General features: G+C 42.8%; 1 protein-coding gene across 4 annotated transcripts; it reads left to right on the top strand.

Moving 5' to 3' along the window:
• Positions 1-477: 477 nt before the first annotated feature.
• ZNF234 (zinc finger protein 234) lies at positions 478-21,083 on the top strand. 4 transcript variants are annotated; one of them, XM_039466330.2, is made up of 6 exons: positions 478-2,847; positions 3,447-3,506; positions 6,372-6,461; positions 10,762-10,888; positions 13,650-13,742; positions 18,397-21,083. In XM_039466330.2, exons 3-6 carry the CDS (start codon positions 6,447-6,449, stop codon positions 20,250-20,252), a joined length of 2,091 nt encoding a protein of 696 aa, XP_039322264.1. In that variant the 5' UTR covers positions 478-2,847; positions 3,447-3,506; positions 6,372-6,446; the 3' UTR covers positions 20,253-21,083. The 4 variants fall into 4 exon arrangements, with proteins under 4 accessions (XP_039322264.1, XP_039322262.1, XP_039322265.1 ...); XM_039466328.2 differs by having other exon boundaries at positions 3,300-3,506; XM_039466331.2 differs by having other exon boundaries at positions 478-2,857.
• The last annotated feature ends 542 nt before the right edge of the window (positions 21,084-21,625 follow it).

Here is a 21,625-nt window from a genome sequence, read left to right as displayed (position 1 = left end):
GGGTAACAAGAGCGAAACTCCGTCTCAAAAAAAAAAGAAGATATTGATTGATTTACACTTCTTCCTTCCTTTTTTTTTTTTGAGACATAATCTTGCTCTGTTACCCAGCTGGAGTGCATTTCCCTTCCTTCTTCCCTCCTTCCCTTTCTTCCTTCCATTTTTATTTTTCTGAGACTGTGTCTCATTCTGTCATCCAGGCTGAAGTGCAGTGGTGTGATCTCGGCCTCCTAGGTTTAAGGGATTCTTTTTTTTTTTTTTTTTGAGACGGAGTTTCGCTCTTGTTACCCAGGCTGGAGTGCAATGGCGCGATCTCGGCTCACCGCAACCACCTCCTCCTGGGTTCAGGCAATTCTCCTGCCTCAGCCTCCTGAGTAGCTGGGATTACAGGCACGTGCCACCATGCCCAGGTAATGTTTTGTATTTTTAGTAGAGACGGGGTTTCACCATGTTGACCAGGATGGTCTTGATCTCTTGACCTCATGATCCACCCGCCTCGGCCTCCCAAAGTGCTAGGATTACAGGCTTGAGCCACCGTGCCCAGCAGTTTAAGGGATTCTTATACCTAAACCTCCTGAGTAGCTGGTACTACAGGCATGCACCACCATGCCATGCCAGCTAATTTTTTGCATTTTTAGTAGAGACAGCGTTTCACTGTGTTGGTTAGGCTGGTCTCAAAACTCGTGGCCTCAAGTAATCCACCAGCCTTGGCCTGCCAAAGTACTGGGATTACAGGTGCCTGGCCAAGAGGGGTCATCTCAATAAATTTTATCATTTGAAGGGCACACTAGAGCAACAATACAGCTGTAACTAGTAGAGAAATGCCAGTCAATTTTCAGAGGGAGATGTATGGCATTGGGTGGTTAGCACAGTAACCTGTTTTTATGTGTAAATGAAATTATGAAAAGGTCTTTTTTTTTTAGTTTATAAAATATAGGACATGAGACTTAGTTTTTTAAAAAACAAAAATATAGACTGATAAGTGTTTTAGTCCATTTCTGCATTGCTCTAAAGAAATACAAGAGTATGGATAATTTATAAAGAAGTTTAACTGGCTGATGCAGGGTTCTGCAGGCTGTAGAGGAAGAACTCGGCTTCTGGGGAGGCCTCAGGAAACTTATAACCATGGTGGAGGGGGACCAGGGAGCCAGCACTTCACATGACCAGAGTAGGAGGAAAAGAGCAAAGAGGGAGGTGCCACACAATTTTAAACAACCAGATCTCATAAGAACTCCATCCGGCCGGGCGCGGTGGCTCAAGCCTGTAATCCCAGCACTTTGGGAGGCCGAGGCGGGTGGATCACGAGGTCGAGAGATCAAGACCATCCTGGTCAACATGGTGAAACCCCGTCTCTACTAAAAATACAAAAAATTAGCTGGGCATGGTGGCTCGTGCCTGTAATCCCAGCTACTCAGGAGGCTGAGGCAGGAGAATTGCCTGAACCCGGGAGGCGGAGGTTGCGGTGAGCCGAGATTGCGCTATTGCACTCCAGCCTGGGTAACAAGAGCGAAACTCCGTCTCAAAAAAAAAAAAAAAAAAAAAAAAGAACTCCATCAGGAGAATAGCACTAAGGGAATGGTGCTAAACCATTAGAAACCCCCCCATGATAAATTGGGGATTACATTTCAACATGAGATTTGGGTGGGAAACAGATCTAAACCATATCAATAGGCTAATGTATGTTTATGGGTAGAAAAAAATCCGGTTATCTTCAAGAAGGATTTTAGATGGGTTGTTTTCTGGTTTTGCTTTATTCTATTATTAATTCGTATTAACTAACATAAGTCAGATTCCAAATTACTAACTATAATAACGGCATTTTAACCAAAAAATATAAAGGAAGAAACTCAAATACGTTCCCTCATGTATAGGATCCTTCTCAATGCTACTGCATTAAATAAATCATAGACATTGGGTGTCTGACACCAATGCCAAACGCTTCACCAGTTACACTTGCCTTGAAATACTGGGCAATTTACGAGCTTTTCTGAAATTTGGTGTTTTACCTCTTCAGCATACAGCATACCATGAAAATGTAAATGAAGGAAGATAGCTTTTCCTCTAGTACAGGGCTTCCCCACTGGCCCTCTCAAATGATGATTGTTTTGCCGGCCAAACCAGTGGTATCACAGCTTCTGGAGTAGGGCACCTTCTTCGTTCTTCATTGCCTCTCCCAAACCATTTTACTTCTGCTCATTTTTAACACTTTGTTTTAGCCTCATATTATCAGTTTATAGTAATCATTAGCATTCTTTCAGTTATCTACTGACCCCTACATTCCCTGTTTATTTCTTCAAGATCGTTATCTCCTCGTTTGTTCTCTTTCCAGTAACATTCCTGTAGTCCTGGGAGGCGTTTAGACTTCAGGAATTCCTGTTTGTTCAGTATTTTCACTCAAGGACTCAAAGAGAGGGAGGAAGGACGACTTTCAGAGTCACAGTCCACATTCCCTACCGGGCGCTCAGGGATAGAGGATTCGTTTCCCCATGGGCATTTCGGGAAGCGTAGTCAAGGAGCACCGCGGAGTATCCACGCTTTCCCCTGAACGTTGACATTCTGGATGTTTTTCCCACAGCATTCTGAGTGTAGTCCAAAGTCTCAGGTGAGTCGTGGTCCGTTTGCAGGCGGGTCCCGGGGATTCTGGGAAATGTAGTCTCGACGATCAGTGGAGTCACAGCCACTTCCGCTCGGGAAGGGCTGGTGGGGGTGCGGTTGCCGCCGGGCATTCCGCGGTAGTTTGATCCAGTTCCGCGTTTTGCGGGCCCTTTCTAATGTCAGAGAATTAATCTTGGGGCTTCTCGGGACCCGGAGGTCCGGTTATGGGAAAAGAATCCTTGTTGGAGAGCAGAGGTTTGGAGGGGTGAGGGCGGCGGCTTTTGTTCTGTCAGCGGGGCCTTCTTGGGCTGGGGGCTCTCCTCGCGTCCCGTGGGATGGGGGGGGCCGCGGCGGGGTCACTGGGACTCGGTCGGGTCGCGTCTCGCCTGGTTGCAGGATTTCCGGGGCTCTGAGCTCGCCCACTCCTCCTCCCTGCATTCGAGGCGCTTGGCCACCTCATGACAGTGTAATGTTGGGGTGTTACTTAATCTCCCTGGGCCTCTCCTTGCTGTTCTTTAAAATAGGGACTTTAGGACCATCCTTGTAGAATCGTTTTGGGAACTGGAATAGGTTACACAGCACAAGCAGTCCCTGTCACTTGGTGACTGGTGGTCTCTTGTTAATTTCCCATGAAGCCTGTCAGGTCCCCGGGCGGCGTCAGAGCTCCAGCAGGAGAGGCCCCAAGCCCTTGTCTCTGATCTCTGCAGGACGCTGGACGATCCGCGACGCCTTCTGACCTCGTTTTAGGAAGGCGAGGGTTGTGTCCACTTCCACGAAGGGAGGGGAATATTTAACTTTTCTTGAGGACAGTGACCGGGTGAGGGTATTTCACACACAGCTTTCTCCTTCCCCAGCCTGAAAAAGGACTGAACGGAGTGACTTACACTGGCTTCTGAAAGCAAAGCTCCACCTGAGTGAGTGTGACTTGTCATTTTTCTTTTACAGAGACTGTATTTTTGTAGCATGTGTAATAGGGCATGTGTATTTATAATAATTAAGCCTTAATTGCTAACTTCAATTGTAGGGGCTGTGTACAATTAAATACATTTAAGCCGCACTGTGGCTTTGTGGAGAGGTGCTGCTTTTTTCCACTCTAAAGATGAGTGTGGGCCGGACGTAGTAGCTCACGCCTGTAATCCAAGCACTTTGGAGGCCAAGGCGGGTGGATCACCTGAGGTCGCGAGTTCAAGACCAGCCTGAGCAACATGGTGAAACCCCGTCTTAAAAAAAAAAAAAAAAAAAAAAAAAAGGCCGGGCGCGGTGGCTCAAGCCTGTAATCCCAGCACTTTGGGAGGCCGAGGCGGGTGGATCACGAGGTCGAAAGATCGAGACCATCCTGGTCAACGTGGTGAAACCCCGTCTCTACTAAAAATACAAAAAAAATTAGCTGGGCATGGTGGCGCGTGCCTGTAATCCCAGCTGCTTAGGAGGCTGAGGCAGGAGAATTGCCTGAGACCAGGGGGCAGAGGTTGCGGTGAGCCGAGATCGCGCCATTGCACTCCAGCCTGGGTAACAAGAGCGAAACTCCGTCTCAAAAAAAAAAAAAGATGAGAGTGAGACGCAGGGAGTACCAGTTATTTGCCCGTAGTCACCCGAGTAGTAAGAGGTGAAACTGGGGATGGAACCTAGGCACTCAGGGTCAGAGCCCGAGTTGATCATCTCTTGGATATATTCTCACTGAGGCAGAGGAACTAGCTGGACGCAGGTGGAGAAAGTAGGTTAGAACTTGACTGAAGGACGTTGAGAGCAAGGCTAATCCGCTTGGAGTTTTCTGAATTTTTAAAAACTGTCAACTATTTTGTTTCATTTATTAAAAATATTTCACATTCTAATAGAACCATATCACTGTGGATCATTGAGAAATTACAGAAATATGAAGATATGAAACTTTTAATTACCTATGATTCCAGGTTGGAAAGGTAGTAATGGTTAATTTCTTTTCCTTTTTCTTTTCTTTTCTTTTCTTTTTTTTTTTTTTTTTTTTTTTTGAGACGGAGTCTCTCTCTGTCACCCATGTTGAAGTGCAGTGGCTCACTGCAACCTCCGCCTCCATCACCTGTGTTCAAGCAATTCTCCTGCCTCAGCCTCCCAAGTACCTGGCACTGCAGGCATATGCCACCACAGCTGGCTAATTTTTGTATTTTTAGTAGAGACAGGGTTTCACTGTGTTAGCCAGGATGTTCTCCATCCCCTGACTTCGTGATCTGTCTGCCTCAGCCTCCCAAAGTGCTAGGATTACAGGCATTACTGCCACCACGCCTGGCAGTAATGGTTAAATTTCTAATGCGTTTTGTTATAGTGGTTCTATGTTTATATTTATTTACTTATAAATGTTTTACAAACTTTTTACTATACTTTTCTCAGTGTTTTTCCGCTTATCTGTTTATCCATGGAAATTTCCAAATAAAGAAATAATAAACTGGTGACCTGCCGTATTCTGTCATGCTCCTTCTTATTCTTATCATTATTGTTACTCCTGTGACTATTTCCTGATTTTTAAAAACTTTAATACAGTAATTATTTAAATTTAAGTCTATAGAAAAGCTGCAAAACAGTATAGAGGGCTGGGCATGGTGGGTTACACCTGTAATCCCAGCACTTAGGGAGGCCGAGGCTGGTGGATCACTGTCCAGGAGTTTGAGACCAGCCTGGCCAACATGGCAAAAACACTCGTCTCTACTGAAGATACAAAAATGAGCTGCATGTGGTGTTGGGCTCCTGTAGTCCCAGCTACTTGGGTGGCTGTGGCATGAAAATTGCTTGAACCCAGCAGGAGGAGGTTGCAGTGAGCTGAGATTGCACCATTCACTCCAGCCTGGGCCACAAGAACAAAACTCCATCTCAAATAAATAAATAATAAAATTAAATTACTTTTTATGGGTAGATATACTTGTTAGTGGGCATTATACTGTAAAGAAGAGCATCCTCTGTTTCTCTGTTTGCTTATATATTCATTCAAAAGAAAATATTCTATCAATGTGGACTCAGAACTCAGTCTTTTTAAATTCAGTGACATGTAGATTAATAATTTTTTCCCAACTTTATTGAGGTAGACTTTACCTATCATAGAATTCACCAATTCCAAGTTTATAATTCAGTCATCTTTAGGAACTTTGCTGAGTGCAGTAATCATTATAATTTAGCTTAGATCATTTTCATCCCCCAATTGGACTCCTATTGCTCATTTACAGTTAATCCCCGTTCTTACCCCAAATCCTCATCAACAAGTAACCTACTTATTCTTTATATACATTTGTCTGTTCTGGACATTTCATATACGTGAAATCATACAATCTGTGGTTTTGTGTGCCTGGCTTCATCAACTCAGGATAGTGTTTCCAAGGTTCACGCAAGTTGTAGCGTGAGTGAGTACTTCATTCCTCTCAATTTCCAAATAAGATTCCCTTGTATGGCTATGCCACGATTTGTCTATCCATTTTTCCCTAGGAGGGCATTTTGGTTGTGCACAGTTTGGGATTATGAATAATGCTGCTGTGAACATTCATGAGCTAATTTACAATACACTTCTGTGTTGGTGGGGACATCCCTGGCCACCTTTTCATGTCACTCTTATAAATGTTTTACAAACTTTTTGTTATACTTTTCTCAGTGTTTTTCTGCTTATCTGTTTATCCATGGAAATTTCCAAATAAAGAGATAATAAACTCATGACCTACCATATTCTGTCATGCTCATTCTTATTCTTCTCATTATTGTTACTCCTATGACTATTTCCTGATTTTAAAAAACTTTAAAAAGACTTTTTATGTCTTCAATAGTGTTCCAGGCACGATTCTGCCTTCTCTCAAATGGTATAACCCAGGACTCTGCAATTCCCAGAAACAGGAGGAAAAATGACCACATTCAAGGTGAATAAGGCTTACCTGTCTTGCTGTTAAAATTGCATCTCACTATTCACATTGCCATGTTTGCTCAGGAAAACTCAAGAACAACTCTGCCTTTTGAGTTGACTTTGGTTTTAGATGTTGTTTATTTTATTATTGCAGTCAGTCGACCTTCTGTATCTGTGGGTTTCACATCTAGGGGTTATGCATCTTTGAGTTTTGCATCCGTGGATTCAACCAACTGCAGATTGAAACCTGAGTATATGTAAGGCTGACCATATGTATTTTCCTTTTGTGGTTGGTCGAGTCTACGGATGTGGAACCCATGGATATGGAGGGCTGACTGTACTACAAACACTGTTTTAGATAAGAGATTTGAGCATCACAAATTATGGTATCCTCAGGGGTCCTTGAACCAATTCCCCAAGCATATTGAAGGACAACTGTATTTCTTTTATAGTAGAAAAATTAGTGGGAATGAACAGTTCTCCCACCTCTCTGCTTACATATTAGCCGTTTTAATTTTCTTACAGTCTTTTCCTGATGTGCATTCATAACTGTATTAGTATTCATATATATTTCATTTTTAATTAGTATTTTTTCATTAGGTAGTAGATAATGTTTATTTTTTGAGGTTATGCCATATTCCCATTTAATTAATGTTTCTTTTTTTTCTTTTTTTTTTTTTTGAGATGGAGTCTCGCTCTTGTTACCCAGGCTGGAGTGCAATGGCGCGATCTCGGCTCACCGCAACCTCTGCCTCCTGGGTTCAAGCAATTCTCCTGCCTCAGCCTCCTGAGTAGCTGGGATTACAGGCACGCGCCACCATGCCCAGCTAATTTTTTGTATTTTTAGTAGAGACGGGGTTTCACCATGTTGACCAGGATGGTCTCGATCTCTCGACCTTGTGATCCACCCGCCTCAGCCTCCCAAAGTGCTGGGATTACAGGCTTGAGCCACTGCACCCGGCATTAATGTTTCTTTTTATTTTTGACTACTTCCCAGTCACAGACAAGTAGGTGATTGAAGAATTTCATTGTTGCCGGGCGCGGTGGCTCAAGCCTGTAATCCCAGCACTTTGGGAGGCCGAGGCGGGTGGATCACAAGGTCAAGAGATCGAGACCATCCTGGTCAACAAGGTGAAACCCGGTCTCTACTAAAAATACAAAAAATTAGCTAGGCATGGTGGTGTGTACCTGTAATCCCAGCTACTCAGGAGGCTGAGGCAGGAGAATTGCCTGAACCCAGGAGGCGGAGGTCGTGGTGAGCTGAGATCACATCATTGCACTCCAGCCTGGGTAACGAGAGCGAAACTCCTTATCAAAAAAAAAAAAAAAAAAAAAAAAAAAGGATTTCACTGTTTTAAATAACACTGCAGTGACAATTTTCCTACATAACCTTTTCCTCAAAAATCAATTCTGAAAACTTTCTGCTGATTTTTTTTGTCTTTATGTTACTGGAAGTTCAATTTTGAAAGGGTACTTTTGACATGTACCACATTGGCTGTTTTGTAGATAGAATATTCTAACATGGCATAGCACAACAGGCTATCATGCTGCTTTACACAAATATTGTTGGAGTTTTCGTATAGGAAGGGCTAGTCTTGTGTTCTCCAGGCCTCAATCATACTTTGTATGCATTTTATTTACTAGTGTCTTACACCTTCATGTAGTAACCAGTTTGACCAAAGTAGTAGGTAGTAACCTTCATTTAAAATGTCCAGTGATGCTGAACATTTGCCAGTCACTTGTGTTCTGTTACTACATTTACTCAGAGCAGTGGAGTGAGGAGGTTCCCGGCCTCTTTCTCTTAAACAGGTGAAATATGAGAAACCTGCTCAGATTGGCATAGGAAGTCAGGCGTCAGGAACATTAGCCATTCCATTCAAGTGCAAGTGAGAGACAAAAGGAAACAAATATTTCTCAATTGAATGACCCGTGGTGTGGGTGTCTGGAGTACCCTGTTGGGTGATGACGTCCATAGGTATTGGGGGACACCTTGTCTTCCTAACGTGACGGCCCCTCAGGTGCACTATAAGATGCTCAGCACTCTGGGTGCACAAGGACGATGATCAGCACAGTGTTTATATAAAACCTTTAAACTACTCCATGACAAAAGATACCTTACAGAGTATTAGGAGAAAACATAACAAGCTAGGGCAAAAATATTTACCACACAGGTGCCAAAAAAGGTGAAATTCATAATAAAGACTAGTATTCATTTATAATCAAGTAAGATTAGTAAAAAGACTTGTTGGCTGGTGTGGTGGCTCATGCCTGTAATCACAGCACTTTGGGAGGCCAAGGCGGGCAGATCTTCTGAGGTCAGGAGTTCAAGACTAGCCTGACCAACATGGAGAAACCCCGTCTCTACTAAAAATACAAAATTAGCCGGACATGGTGGTGCATGCCTGTAATCCCAGCTACTTGGGAGGCTGAGGCAGGAGAACCGCTTGAACTCACGAGGCAGAGGTTGCAGTGAGCTGAGATCGCGCCATTGCACTCCAGCCTGGGCAACAAGAGCGAAACTCCGTCTCAAAAAAAAAAAAAAAAAAAAAAAGAAATGTTATTCTTAATTAGATTACCAAAACCATTGGAAAATTTGTAACCTGATGTTGGTCATCATGCAGAGAAACAAGGTACTTGTATTCTCTTGAAAGATTAGGGAGGCAGGAAAAAGGAAGAAAATCTGCCATTATGTGATTATAATTTTAATTGTGTTTATTTTTAGGTGTTTTATTTTTCATTTGCAATTATTTTACTTATTTTTTTGGGACAGGGTCTCACTCTGTCGCCCAGGCTAGAGTGCAGTGGTGCGAACATGGCTTACCACAACCTTGATTTCCTGGGCTCCAGCAATTCTCTCACCTCAGCCTCCTGAGTACGTAGGGCCACAGGCACATACCACCACATGCAGCTAATTTTTTGTAGAGACGGGGTCTCACCATGTTAGCCAGGCTGGTCTTGAACTTCTGGGCTCAAGCAGCCCATCAGCCTTGGCCTGCCAAAGTGCTGGGATTACAGGTGTGAGCCACTGTGCATGACCTGCAATCATTTTAAATACACATGAAAGTACAGTAAGATCTACTTGGCGTGGTAACTCGTGCCTATAATCCCAGAACTGTGGGAGGCCAACGCAGGCTGATCACCTGAGGTCAGAGGTTCAAGACTAGCCTGACCAACATGGTGAAACCCTGTCTCTACTGAAAATACAAAATTAGCTGAGCATGGTGGTGCATGCCTGTAATCCCAGCTACTTGGGAGGCTGAGGCAGGAGAAACACTCGAATCCGGGAGGCAGAGGTTGCAGTGAGCCGAGATCATGCCATTGCACTCCAGCCTGGGCAACAAGAGTGAAACTCAGTCTCAAAAAAAAAAAGTTTTGGCTATGAACTGAATCAAAAATAAAACAAAATAAAATAAAAATAAAAAAGTAAGATCCACATAAAATGATGTTTTTGCTGGATTGGCTATGACGAGAAAAATATTTAAATTTAAATATTCATTATTTAGAACAGGTAGGTACAGATCATCAGTTCCCTTGAATAATATGCAGTCATGAAGTAAGATGAAATAGATGATGATAATAATAATAAATAATAGCTAATGTTTGTTAGGCACTTCATCTGTGCTGCACACTATTCCAAATGCTATATGTAGTCTCTTGTTCAGCCTTTGAAAAAACTCTGTCATGGAAGAACCATCATACCCAAGATGAAACTAGGTGAACTTACCCAAGGTCACACAACTTTGAAGGGCACCCTTGTGGTGTACACTGATGTATGATGGCTCCAGATCATGACACCAAATGCTGCAGTTAGTGATGGTGCTGTGTGCCCTGGGTAAACAGAAAGAAAACTATGAACCAGTTCCAGATATGTTCCCAAAAGCTTGTTAGTTTGGCAGACTTTCATGAAAAGGGATAGCATCCAGGGTTCCTGTGTGAGAGGAGGAAGGTGGATGTTATCATGTATGTTGGTTCTGACTTGCTAAATGTTTCTGGGGGCAATTGGTAATATTTACCAAAAGGTGAAACCTGTATGGCTCAGGATGCATCATTTAGAGTCTTAGATGGTTACTTACAAATAGACTCAGTGAAGGCACAAAGAAAACATCGAAGGCTATTGTCGCTGATGTACTTTTACCGATGCTAAGGAAAATGGAAGTGTGGCATTGGTAAGATGGAAGGGGAAGGGCTGAGAAATCTACACATTAAGTCTCTGAAAATCTGGACCAACTTACCCCATATACTGTCCACCTTCTCCGTGCTGTTTCTTTTCAAGTGGTTGTTAATAATGCTGAAGCAAAGTGTGTTTGATGTTATAGGAGGGGCTGACCTTCAAGGACGTGGCTGTGGTCTTCACTGAGGAGGAGCTGGGGCTGCTGGACCCTGTCCAGAGGAATCTGTACAGAGATGTGATGCTGGAGAACTTCAGGAACCTGCTCTCAGTGGGTAAGGACATGAGCCTTGTGACACTAAATGTCAGTCTCCTGGAGTGATTTTGGGTATTCAGGTGTTCAACACTTAGGAAGTTTTGAATTAGTCACCCACATTTGTGGACCTGACTTTTCTTTTCTTTTTTTTTGAGACGGAGTTTCACTCTTGTTACCCAGGCTGGAGTGCAATGGCGCGATCTCGGCTCACCGCAACCTCCGCCTCCTGGGTTCAAGCAATTCTCCTGCCTCAGCCTCCTGAGTAGCTGGGATTACAGGCACACGCGACCATGCCCAGCTAATGTTTTGTATCTTTAGTAGAGACGGGGTTTCACCATGTTGACCAGGATGGTCTCGATCTCTTGACCTCGTGATCCACCCGCCTCAGCCTCCCACAGTGCTGGGATTACAGGCTTGAGCCACTGCGCCCGGCCGGACCTGACTTTTTTTTTTTTTTTTTTTTTTTTTTTTTTTTTATGAGAGGGAGTTTCGCTCTTGTTACCCAGGCTGGAGTGCAATGGCGCGATCTCGGCTCACCGCAACCTCTGCCTCCTGGGTTCAGGCAATTCTCCTGCCTCAGCCTCCTGAGTAGCTGGGATTACAGGCACGTGCCACCATGCCCAGCTAATTTTTTGTATTTTTGGTAGAGACGGGGTTTCACCATGTTGACCAGGATGGTCTCGATCTCTTGACCTCGTGATCCACCCGCCTCGGCCTCCCAAAGTGCTGGGATTACAGGCTTGAGCCACCGCGCCCGGCCCGGACCTGACTTTTCTATCAACAGTTTTTCGTGAAATAAAATGAGATAGAAAATGTCAGAGTTCATTAAAAGAAATGGAATACATAGCAAATAACACTGGTAAGTTGCATGAGTGGTATGAGAACCCTTGGAAGGAGATTTAATGAAGATAGCCTGGGGCTGAGCATGGTGGCTAACACCTGTAATCCCAGCACTTTGGGAGGCCAAGGTGTGTGGATCACCCAAGTTCGGGAGTTCGAGACCAGCCTGGCCAACATGGCAAAACTCCATCTCTACTAAAAAGTAAAAAATACGAAAATTGACTAGATGTGGTGGTACATGTTTGTTATCCCAGCTACTTGGGAGACTGAGGCATGAGAATCACTTGAAGCTGGGAGGCGGAGGTTGTAGTGAGCCTAGCTCATGCCACAGTACTCCACCCTGGGTGACAAGAGTGAGACTGCCTCAAAAAAAAAAAAAAAAAAAAAAAAAAGCAAAAGAAAAAGAAAATAGAAGTTGGTTAGAAATGTAGTTTAGCAATGCAACAAGATGTAACAGTTTTTTGTTGTTTGAGATAACACCCAGAGTTTTTTGTTTTATTGTTTAAGAAGATTAAGGAGCACAGAAAGGGGAGGTTGGAGTGAAAGTTTTTTTTTTTTTTGAGACGGAGTTTCACTCTTGTTTCCCAGGCTGGAGTGCAATGGTGCGATCTCGGCTCACTGCAACCTCCACCTCCTGGGTTCAGGCAATTCTCCTGCCTCACCCTCCTGAGTAGCTGGGATTACAGGCACGCACCACCATGCCCAGCTGATTTTTGTATTTTTAGTAGAGACGGGGTTTCACTATGTTGACCAGGATGGTCTCGATCTCTTGACCTCGTGATCCACCCGCCTCGGCCTCCCAAAGTGCTGGGATTACAGGCTTGAGCCACCGCGCCCGGCCGAAAGTTTAATAAGTAAAAGAAGAAAGCTTTTTGCCAGCAGAGAGGTGACCCTATGAAACTGGGGTGTGGGATTTTTGTGGACTGGCAAGGAGAAGGAATGTGCTTAGTTTGTGGGCTGTTTTGGAGAAAGTATGGCTTAGCTTGGCCCAGGACCTTGGCCTGGGACCAACTGGCCGAAGTGATGATTTACAGAGGCTGGACTTACAGTTAGAGAAAAAGAAAGTAGAGTGCCCACTGGAACCCACTGTACCCAGGCCCACGGAAGAAGAAGAAACTTTTTCCTGGGAGCCCACTGACTATGCAAATGACAAAGGTGTTCTTATGCCAGGCCTTGCTCCTTTATCTGAGTGAGCTGGATATTTGTACACATTTTTATCCTAATGGGCTGGAGGTTTTTCTGTCTGTGCAGCAGTGGGCATGTCTCCAGGCACAACACCTTGTGCTAGTTCCCTTATCGGTGCCTGTAGCTTAAAGTGTTTTTCCAGGTTGCTTTTTATGTTACATAAAAATAACTCGGCCGGGCGCGGTGGCTCAAGCCTGTAATCCCAGCACTTTGGGAGGCCGAGGCGGATGGATCACGAGGTCGAGAGATCGAGACCATCCTGGTCAACATGGTGAAACCCCGTCTCTACTAAAAATACAAAAAATCAGTTGGGCATGGTGGCGCGTGCCTGTGATCCCAGCTACTCAGGAGGCTGAGGCAGGAGAATTGCCTGAACCCGGGAGGCGGAGGTTGCGGTGAGCCGAGATCGTGCCATTGCACTCCAGCCTGGGTAAGGAGCGAAACTCCGCCTCAAAAAAAAACAAAAAAAAACCTCACAAACCCATGGGTTAGGGGCTCTCCAAAGACACTTCCTTTGCTGTCTACCTAAGGCAAGCTAGCTAGCTCCTTTCAGAAATAGGTTTTTATAGCACATATTTATGTGTATTTGTCTAGATCTTGAAATACTGACATTTCTTCATTAGGTAACTGTATAAGTGTTTGAAAAACTCTGCTTTTGATTGATTGATCAGTATACAGTAGTAATTCAAATTGCCAGTAAGTTCAGTTGTACCTTCAGTGTGTTTGTTTTAAATATGTGACTTTACATGTTTTAGGGCATCACCCCTTCAGACATGGTGTATTCCTTCTGGAAGGGGAAAAAAAGCTTGATATGATGAAGAAAGCAACCCAAAGAAAAGAGAAATCAGGTAAGAACCAAGCAGCTGAGAGTCCTTGTGCATGATTGTCCATCTGTTGTACTCCTCTCCCCTGCCGTTGCTGTCATATGGTCCAAATTGCCAAATCTCTCTCCTGGATGATTGCAACAGCCTTCATACTAACTGCAGTACAAAGCCAGGTATACTTTAAGGTATATGTATGTTCTCCTACAGGCTGTTCTCCATGTTACAGCCAAAGCAATCTTTTGGAAATACAAGTCAGATTGCTGTTCTTCTGCTTAAGACCCTGTATGGGGCTGGGCGCAGTGGCTCACACCTGTAATCCCAGCACTTTGGGAGGCTGAAGCAGGAGGATCACCTGAGGTCAGGAGTTTGAGACCAATCTGGCCTACATGGCAAAACCCCATCTCTACTAAAATACAAAAATTAGCCGGGCGTGGTGGCAAGCGCCTGTAGTCCCAGCTACTTGAGAGGCTTAGGCAGGAGAATCAGCTGAACCCAAGAGGCGGAGGTTGCAGTGAGCCGAGATCACACCACTGCACTCCAGCCTGGGCAACAGAATGACACTATGTCTAAAAAAAAAAACAAACAAAACTCTGAATGGCTTCTTATTCTTAAAGTTAAAGCCTTTTATAGGATCTTATAGAGTCCTACGTGTTCTGCTCTTCATCCCCCTCTGCCTCTCTGACGACATCTCCTGTATTCTACCTCTCGCTCCATCTTTTCCAGCCACATCATCCTCCCTACTGCTTCCCAGACCAGCTAAGGACACTTTATTACTATTATTATTAAGACAGAGTCTCAAAAAATAAAATAAAATATATATATAAACACAATTTTTCCTTTATTTTAATAAAGACCTGGCTTTTATTTTCAACTAGTTGACATTATAACCTGGGAAGAATGAAGAAACTTCTTGCTCAGAATTGTCACATCATCAGAGAGACTTGTCCCCCTCAAAAAACTACTACTTTTAAGGGTCAGTTTGTTAAATATAATCATATATTCAGCATATATATATAATATACCAAGAGTTACATACTCTCCTATTAATATTTTTTCAAGGTGTCATGCTTGGAAATTGTCTTTCCATTTGAAGCAATTTGTTTAATTAAGGACCAGGTACCTTCTAGAACCCAAGTTTTTAGCTCTTTGGAGCATGAGCCATAGCAAGAAATGCATCTTTTACTGTAACTGGAACAATGAAACAAACAATACATGTCTGTGTAGATTGACATTATAGCTTTAGTAAGCATTTCACCTAAGGACCCCTTTCCTGCTGGTGGTAATGCTCTGATAGTTTCTATCCTGGTTGTTTTTTTCTGAATGCTTATTACAAGCTTTTAAATTTATTTCACAGCTCTTTAAAGGGCTACAGTTGCTAATTTGAAAAACTGTTGTGAAATGCCCAACTTATCTACATTCAGAGCTTCAGAAGGAACCAGTATATAGGCCTTTCTGCTTGCTTTTTATCCCAAGTGTTTCTTGCCACCTTCAAATTTTATTATTAGCTTCATCCTGGATGTACCTGTCCCTTGTACAGCTTTTCAACTTCTCTGCAAAATTAAAATTTTCTGTTCTTTTCCTACTTGGAATTACTTATTTGGAAAAGATGTTTTTCTTCTAGGACTTGGCTTAAATTCTCACATGAAAAAGTCAAACTGGGGTTCATTTATTCATTCAACATGCATTTATTGAGCATTCACTGTGACAGGCATAGTTCTGGACCGTGGTTATGAAGTTGGAAAGTGTAAAATGAGTATTATGTCAGAATTAGAAAATCCTTCCCTCATCGATGCTGCATTGTTGGGGGAAGGACAGTAACTTAGTATGTCCAAGTGGTGAAAGTGCTGTGAAGAACATAAACAAGTTCAAATTACCAGAGGTGAATTGGGTGAAGACAGGATTCATTATTTTTCAATGGGTAATAAAGCAGGCCTCACTGGTGAGCTGACATTGAGCAAATCCCACAAGACATGAGGAACCGTCCATATCGCTATCTGGGAAGAGTTCCTGCCTGAATATAACTCCTGCCGTGAGACTGGCTTTCACAGTATACACTGTGACATCGTCTTTTTCTTCTCCCCATCTCCATCTCCGTTGTGAAAGATTGGAGCCTATTTTTCCCTTTTTTTTCCTGGAGGTCTGAATTACTGCTAGATTTTAGAATAATGTATGTTATCAGTTCAACTTTCTTTCCCTTTTGTCGTCATGTAGGACAAGGACACTTGCCAACAGAAGCTAAAGTTTCACCATCTGCTTGTGTGCTATATTTTAGTCAGTATGTGGTTAGATAGTTGCTCCCGGCCTGCAAGTCATGTTAACCATTCCAGTCACCCAGACATTGAAGTAACTTTCCAGTAAAATGACTAAGGCAGAGTTATGTAGACACCATTTAACAAATGTCTACTGATACAAAGGAGGAGGCAGTTTTTTTTTTTTTTTTTTCCCATGACAGAGTCTCACTCTGTCACTCAGGTTGAAGTAGAATGATACAATCATGGCTCAAAGCAGCCTCTAACTCCTGCATTCAAGTGATTCTCCATCTCAGCCTCCCAAGTAGTGGGAACTACAGGTGCATGCCACCACATCTGGCCAATTTTTAAAGAAGGTTTTCAGTAGGGACAGAGTCTTGCTAAATTGTCCAGGCTGGTCTTGAACTCCTGGGCTCACATGATCCTTTGGCTTCAGCCTCCCAAAGTGCTGGAATTACAGGTGTGAGCCACTGCACCCTGCCAAGAGGCAGCTTTTAAATCACTATTCCTGAAGAGAGGGAAGTAAGTTTTTCCCCTGTAAAAATTTTCTTAGAGGTACTTCTTTCCATTAACCTTTTGTGGAAGAGTTCATTTAAAAAATTATTTCCAAATGTTTAGATATCTTTGTACAAGGTTAAACATTTTGGAATATTATTAAGGATAAACCTTTCAGAAGACACATTTTAAATGTAAGTTATATTAGAAGTGGTCAAGAGTTTATAATAGTTGCCAACTCATTTAATGTCTATCAACACAGAAAAATAAGATTAAGTATATATGTTTTGCAGAATATTCAAGAATATGGTTGACACTTGAACAACGTGGAGGTTGGGGACACCAATTCCCCTCACAGTAAAAATCCATGTATAACTTTTGACTGATCCCTAAAATTTAACTAAAAAGACCTACTGATAACATAAACAGTCAATCAACATATATTTTATATGTTATAATGTATTATATACTGTATTTTTATAATAAAGAAATAATTCTTTATTCTTGCAATAGAGAGAAGAGAAAATGTTATTAAGAAACTTTTAGGGCCGGACGTGGTGGCTCACGCCTGTAATCCCAGTACTTTGGGAGGCCGAGGAGGGTGGATCACGAGGTCAAGAGATCGAGACCATCTTGGCCAACATGGTGAAACCCTGTCTCTAATAAATTTGCAAAAAATTAGCTGGACATGGTGGCACATGCCTGTAATCCCATCTACTTGGGAGGCTGAGACAGGAGAATTGCTTGAACCCAGGAGGTGGAGGTGGAGGTGAGCCGAGAATGCGCCATTGCACTCCAGCCTGGGCAACAAGAGCGAAACTCCATCTCAAAAAAAAAATAAATTTTTTTTAAGGAGGAAGATGAGGGGTTGGTCTTGCTGGCTCAGGGATGACAGAGACGGAAGAAAATCCATGTATAAGTGGACACATGCAATTCAAACCTGTGTTGTTCAAGGGGCAGCTGTACTTTGAACATGTAAATATAAATATTTCAGGTTATTTACTAATTTAAATATGTAACATGAACCTAAACTGCAAAGTATTTTATTATTTTCTTGCTTTCCCTTGAAGTTCTTGTTGATTCATATTATCTACATTTTTTTAAACTTTTAATTTTATTTATTTATTTATTTGAGATGAAGTCTTGCTCTTATCCCCCAGGCTGGAGTGCAATGGCGTGATCTTAGCTCACTGCAACCTCTGCCTCCCGGGTTCAAGCCATTCTCCTCCCTCAGCCTCTAATTTTTGCATTTTTAGTAGGGACGGCGTTTCACCATTTTGCCCAGGCTAGTCTCGAACTCCTGACTTCAGGTTATCCACCTGCCTTAGCCTCCCAAAGTGCTGGGATTACAGGCATGAGCCACCACGCTTGGCCTTTTAATATTTTTAACAGAGAAACATTCTTGCTTTGTTGCCCAGACTGGTCTCAAACCCTGGCCTCAAACTATATCCTTCTGCCCCAGCCTCCCAAAATGCTGAGCTATACAGGCATAACCATAGCCTATGCTTTTCATGTTTATATAATTTACTATTTGTTATTCTACATTGACTTTAAAATTCAGTGGAAATGGCAGTACAATTTGTATCATATTATTAATTTTTAAAATTAACTCTGACTTCTAACTTGTATCTCACATAGGAGACTTGGTATGGTCTAATGCTATTAATTTTAAAAATTAACTCTGACTTCTAACTTGTATCTCACATAGGAGACTTGGTATGGTCTAATGCCTAATAGATAGCATCCAATAGACTACCTCTTGATTTCTCTAGGCATGCAAATCAGAGATCATGATACACAGTGGAAAAGACAATTACACAAACTGGACCGTCTCTGGATTTGTTAAAATTCCATGCCCTCTCCTAAGTATGACATCTTGAAAACTTTAAACAGAGCCTTCAGTTTTCACATCTCTGAATTCTCTGTCCTTACAGCAGACAAGATCCACAGTGAGATGGAGGCAGGACCGCATGAAGAGCCTTCCTGGGGGCAAATCTGGAAACAGATTGCAAGTGATTTAGTCAAGTACGAAGACTCTATGATAAATATTTCTCAGTTCCCCAAACAAGGTGATTTGTCCTGCCAGGTTAGGGCAGGACTATATACAACTCACATGAAACAGAAGCTTTACCAATCTAAGGAGGACAAAAAGGCCTTTGCTGATGCCTGCAACTTCGACCTTCATCAACAGTTATACCCAGGAGAGAAGTCTCATACATGTGATGAGTGTGGAAAAAGCTTCTGTTACATCTCAGCTCTTCATATTCATCAGAGAGTCCACATGGGAGAGAAACGCTATAAGTGTGATGTGTGTGGTAAGGAATTTAGTCAAAGCTCACATCTGCAAACTCATCAGAGAGTCCATACTGTAGAGAAACCATTCAAATGTGTGGAATGTGGGAAAGGCTTTAGTCGTAGATCAACACTTACTGTGCATTGCAAATTACACACAGGAGAGAAACCTTACAATTGTGAGGAATGTGGGAGGGCCTTCATACATGCTTCCCATCTTCAGGAACATCAGAGAATCCATACTGGGGAGAAACCATTCAAATGTGATACATGTGGTAAGAACTTCCGTCGTAGATCAGCACTTAATAATCATTGCATGGTCCACACAGGAGAGAAACCATACAAATGTGAGGACTGTGGTAAGTGTTTCACTTGTAGCTCAAACCTTCGTATCCATCAAAGGGTCCACACAGGAGAGAAACCTTACAAGTGTGAAGAATGTGGTAAGTGTTTTATTCAGCCTTCACAATTTCAGGCCCATCGGAGAATACACACTGGAGAGAAACCATATGTATGTAAAGTGTGTGGTAAGGGTTTCATTTACAGTTCAAGTTTTCAGGCCCATCAGGGAGTCCACACTGGAGAGAAGCCGTACAAATGCAATGAGTGTGGGAAGAGCTTCAGAATGAAAATTCATTATCAAGTACATCTGGTGGTCCACACAGGGGAGAAACCCTATAAATGTGAGGTATGTGGAAAAGCCTTCCGTCAGAGTTCATATCTTAAAATCCATCTGAAAGCACATAGTGTACAGAAGCCTTATAAGTGTGAGGAGTGTGGGCAGGGCTTCAATCAGAGCTCACGACTTCAGATTCACCAGCTGATCCATACCGGCGAGAAACCGTACAAATGTGAAGAGTGTGGAAAGGGATTCAGTCGTAGAGCAGATCTTAAAATTCATTGTAGGATCCACACAGGAGAGAAGCCATATAATTGTGAGGAGTGTGGGAAGGTCTTCAGTCAGGCCTCACATCTTCTGACCCATCAGAGAGTTCACAGTGGGGAAAAACCATTTAAATGTGAAGAGTGTGGGAAGAGCTTCAGTCGGAGTGCACACCTTCAAGCCCATCAAAAAGTCCACACTGGAGAAAAGCCATACAAATGTGGGGAGTGCGGAAAAGGCTTCAAATGGAGCTTGAATCTTGACATGCATCAGAGGGTGCACACTGGAGAAAAGCCATATACGTGTGGGGAGTGTGGGAAGCACTTCAGTCAGGCCTCAAGTCTCCAACTTCATCAGAGTGTCCACACAGGAGAGAAACCGTACAAATGTGAGGTGTGTGGTAAAGTCTTCAGTCGGTCTTCACAACTACAGTATCACAGGCGAGTTCACACTGGGGAGAAACCTTACAAATGTGCAATATGTGGTAAGAGCTTTAGCTGGCGATCAAATCTTGTAAGTCATCACAAAATTCATGCTGCTGGTATATTCTATGACAATGATGAGAGTAGTAAGAATATCAGAGAATTGTCAGAGAAAGGAAGTTTGACAAGGTGATTAAAACAAAACTCATGTACAACCTGAATACTTGTAATCAGATTTAATAGGAGAGAAAAATTTTCTTTATCAGCTTCCTTGAATTTATTTGATTTGTAATGCTCCATGCTCCACATTTCCATCGAGGCCTTTTTTTTTTTTATTTTATTTTTTAACTGAGTCTTACTCTCTTGCTCATGCTGGATGCAGTAGTGCAATCTCAGCTCACTGCAACCTCCACCTCCTGTTTCCAGCGATTCTCCTGCCTCAGCCTCCTGAGTGGCCGGGATTATAGGCACATGCCACCACACCCAGGTAATTTTTGTATTTTTAGTAGAGACAGGGTTTCACCATGTTGGCCAGGCTGGTCTTGAACTCCTGACCTCAGGTAATCCACCTGCCTCTGCCTCCCAAAGTGCTGGGATTACAGGCATGAGGCACCACACCTGGCCTCCATCTAGACTTTGAAATGATTGCCTTCTAATTACTGTAGCATTCTCTTATTTAATTTTTTTTTTTTAATTTAAGGCAGCGTTTAAGCAATAGCTCAACATATCCCAGTGGTCCAGTGACCACACAGCTGAGAACCATTGTTAAGTGGTAAAATAAAGAATTCTGTTAAAACTTTGACATTTATGGGATATCACCTAGGAAACAGGACTTAGAAAATAGGTTTGACCTGGGCTTTAAAAAAGTGTACTGATGAAGGTGCCAGAATTGATGTCCATTAGACTGTAAGCTCCATGGGGGCAGGAACTTTGGGGCTGAATCTATACAACCTTAACATTGACTAGTGCTTGTAGGTGTGCTCAATACTTTGTTAACTGAATAAAAAGGAGTAAATGTACAATATTTGAAAATTGTACCCAGAGGAAGAAACCTGGAAAATTATTTGGGGGAAATGAACATTTGTTAAAATGTAGAAAACCACTAGATACTGCATTCTACAATATTAATACAGTATTATATTACCCTTTTACAGTTGACAGCTGTCCTCTCTCTAGTCTCTCCTCTCAAATTTGGTTCTTATTGTTTGAGAGCCTGTCTAGTTTCCCAAGGTTGTAGAAAATATAAGTTGAAATACCTTTATTTTTATTTTTGAGACAGGATTTTGCTCTGTCACCAAGGCTGGACTGCAGTGGTGCAATCATGGCTCACTGCTGCCTTGTCCTCCCAGTCTCAATCCATCTTCCTCTCTCACCCTCTGAGTAGCTGGGACCACAGGCACATGCCTCCACACCCACCTAATTTTTGTATGTTTTATAGAGACAGGGTTTCACCATGTTGCTCAGGCTAGTCTTGAACTCTTGAGCTCAAGCAATCCACCTGCCTTGGCCTCCCAAAGTGTTGGAATTATAGGCATGAGCCACTGCACCCGGCCAAGTTGAAGTATC

Source organism: Saimiri boliviensis, chromosome 14, assembly GCF_048565385.1.
Source record: "Saimiri boliviensis isolate mSaiBol1 chromosome 14, mSaiBol1.pri, whole genome shotgun sequence".
NCBI classification, from domain to species: Eukaryota; Metazoa; Chordata; class Mammalia; order Primates; family Cebidae; genus Saimiri; species Saimiri boliviensis.
This window is presented reverse-complemented; position numbering and strand designations above follow the sequence as displayed.

Excerpts from the sequence above, each read along its gene's own strand:
- ZNF234 (XM_039466330.2), top strand. Across the intron at positions 10,889-13,649 it reads CAGGAACCTGCTCTCAGTGG|GGCATCACCCCTTCAGACAT; the intron begins GTAAGGACATGA and ends TACATGTTTTAG. Across the intron at positions 13,743-18,396 it reads CCAAAGAAAAGAGAAATCAG|CAGACAAGATCCACAGTGAG; the intron begins GTAAGAACCAAG and ends CTGTCCTTACAG.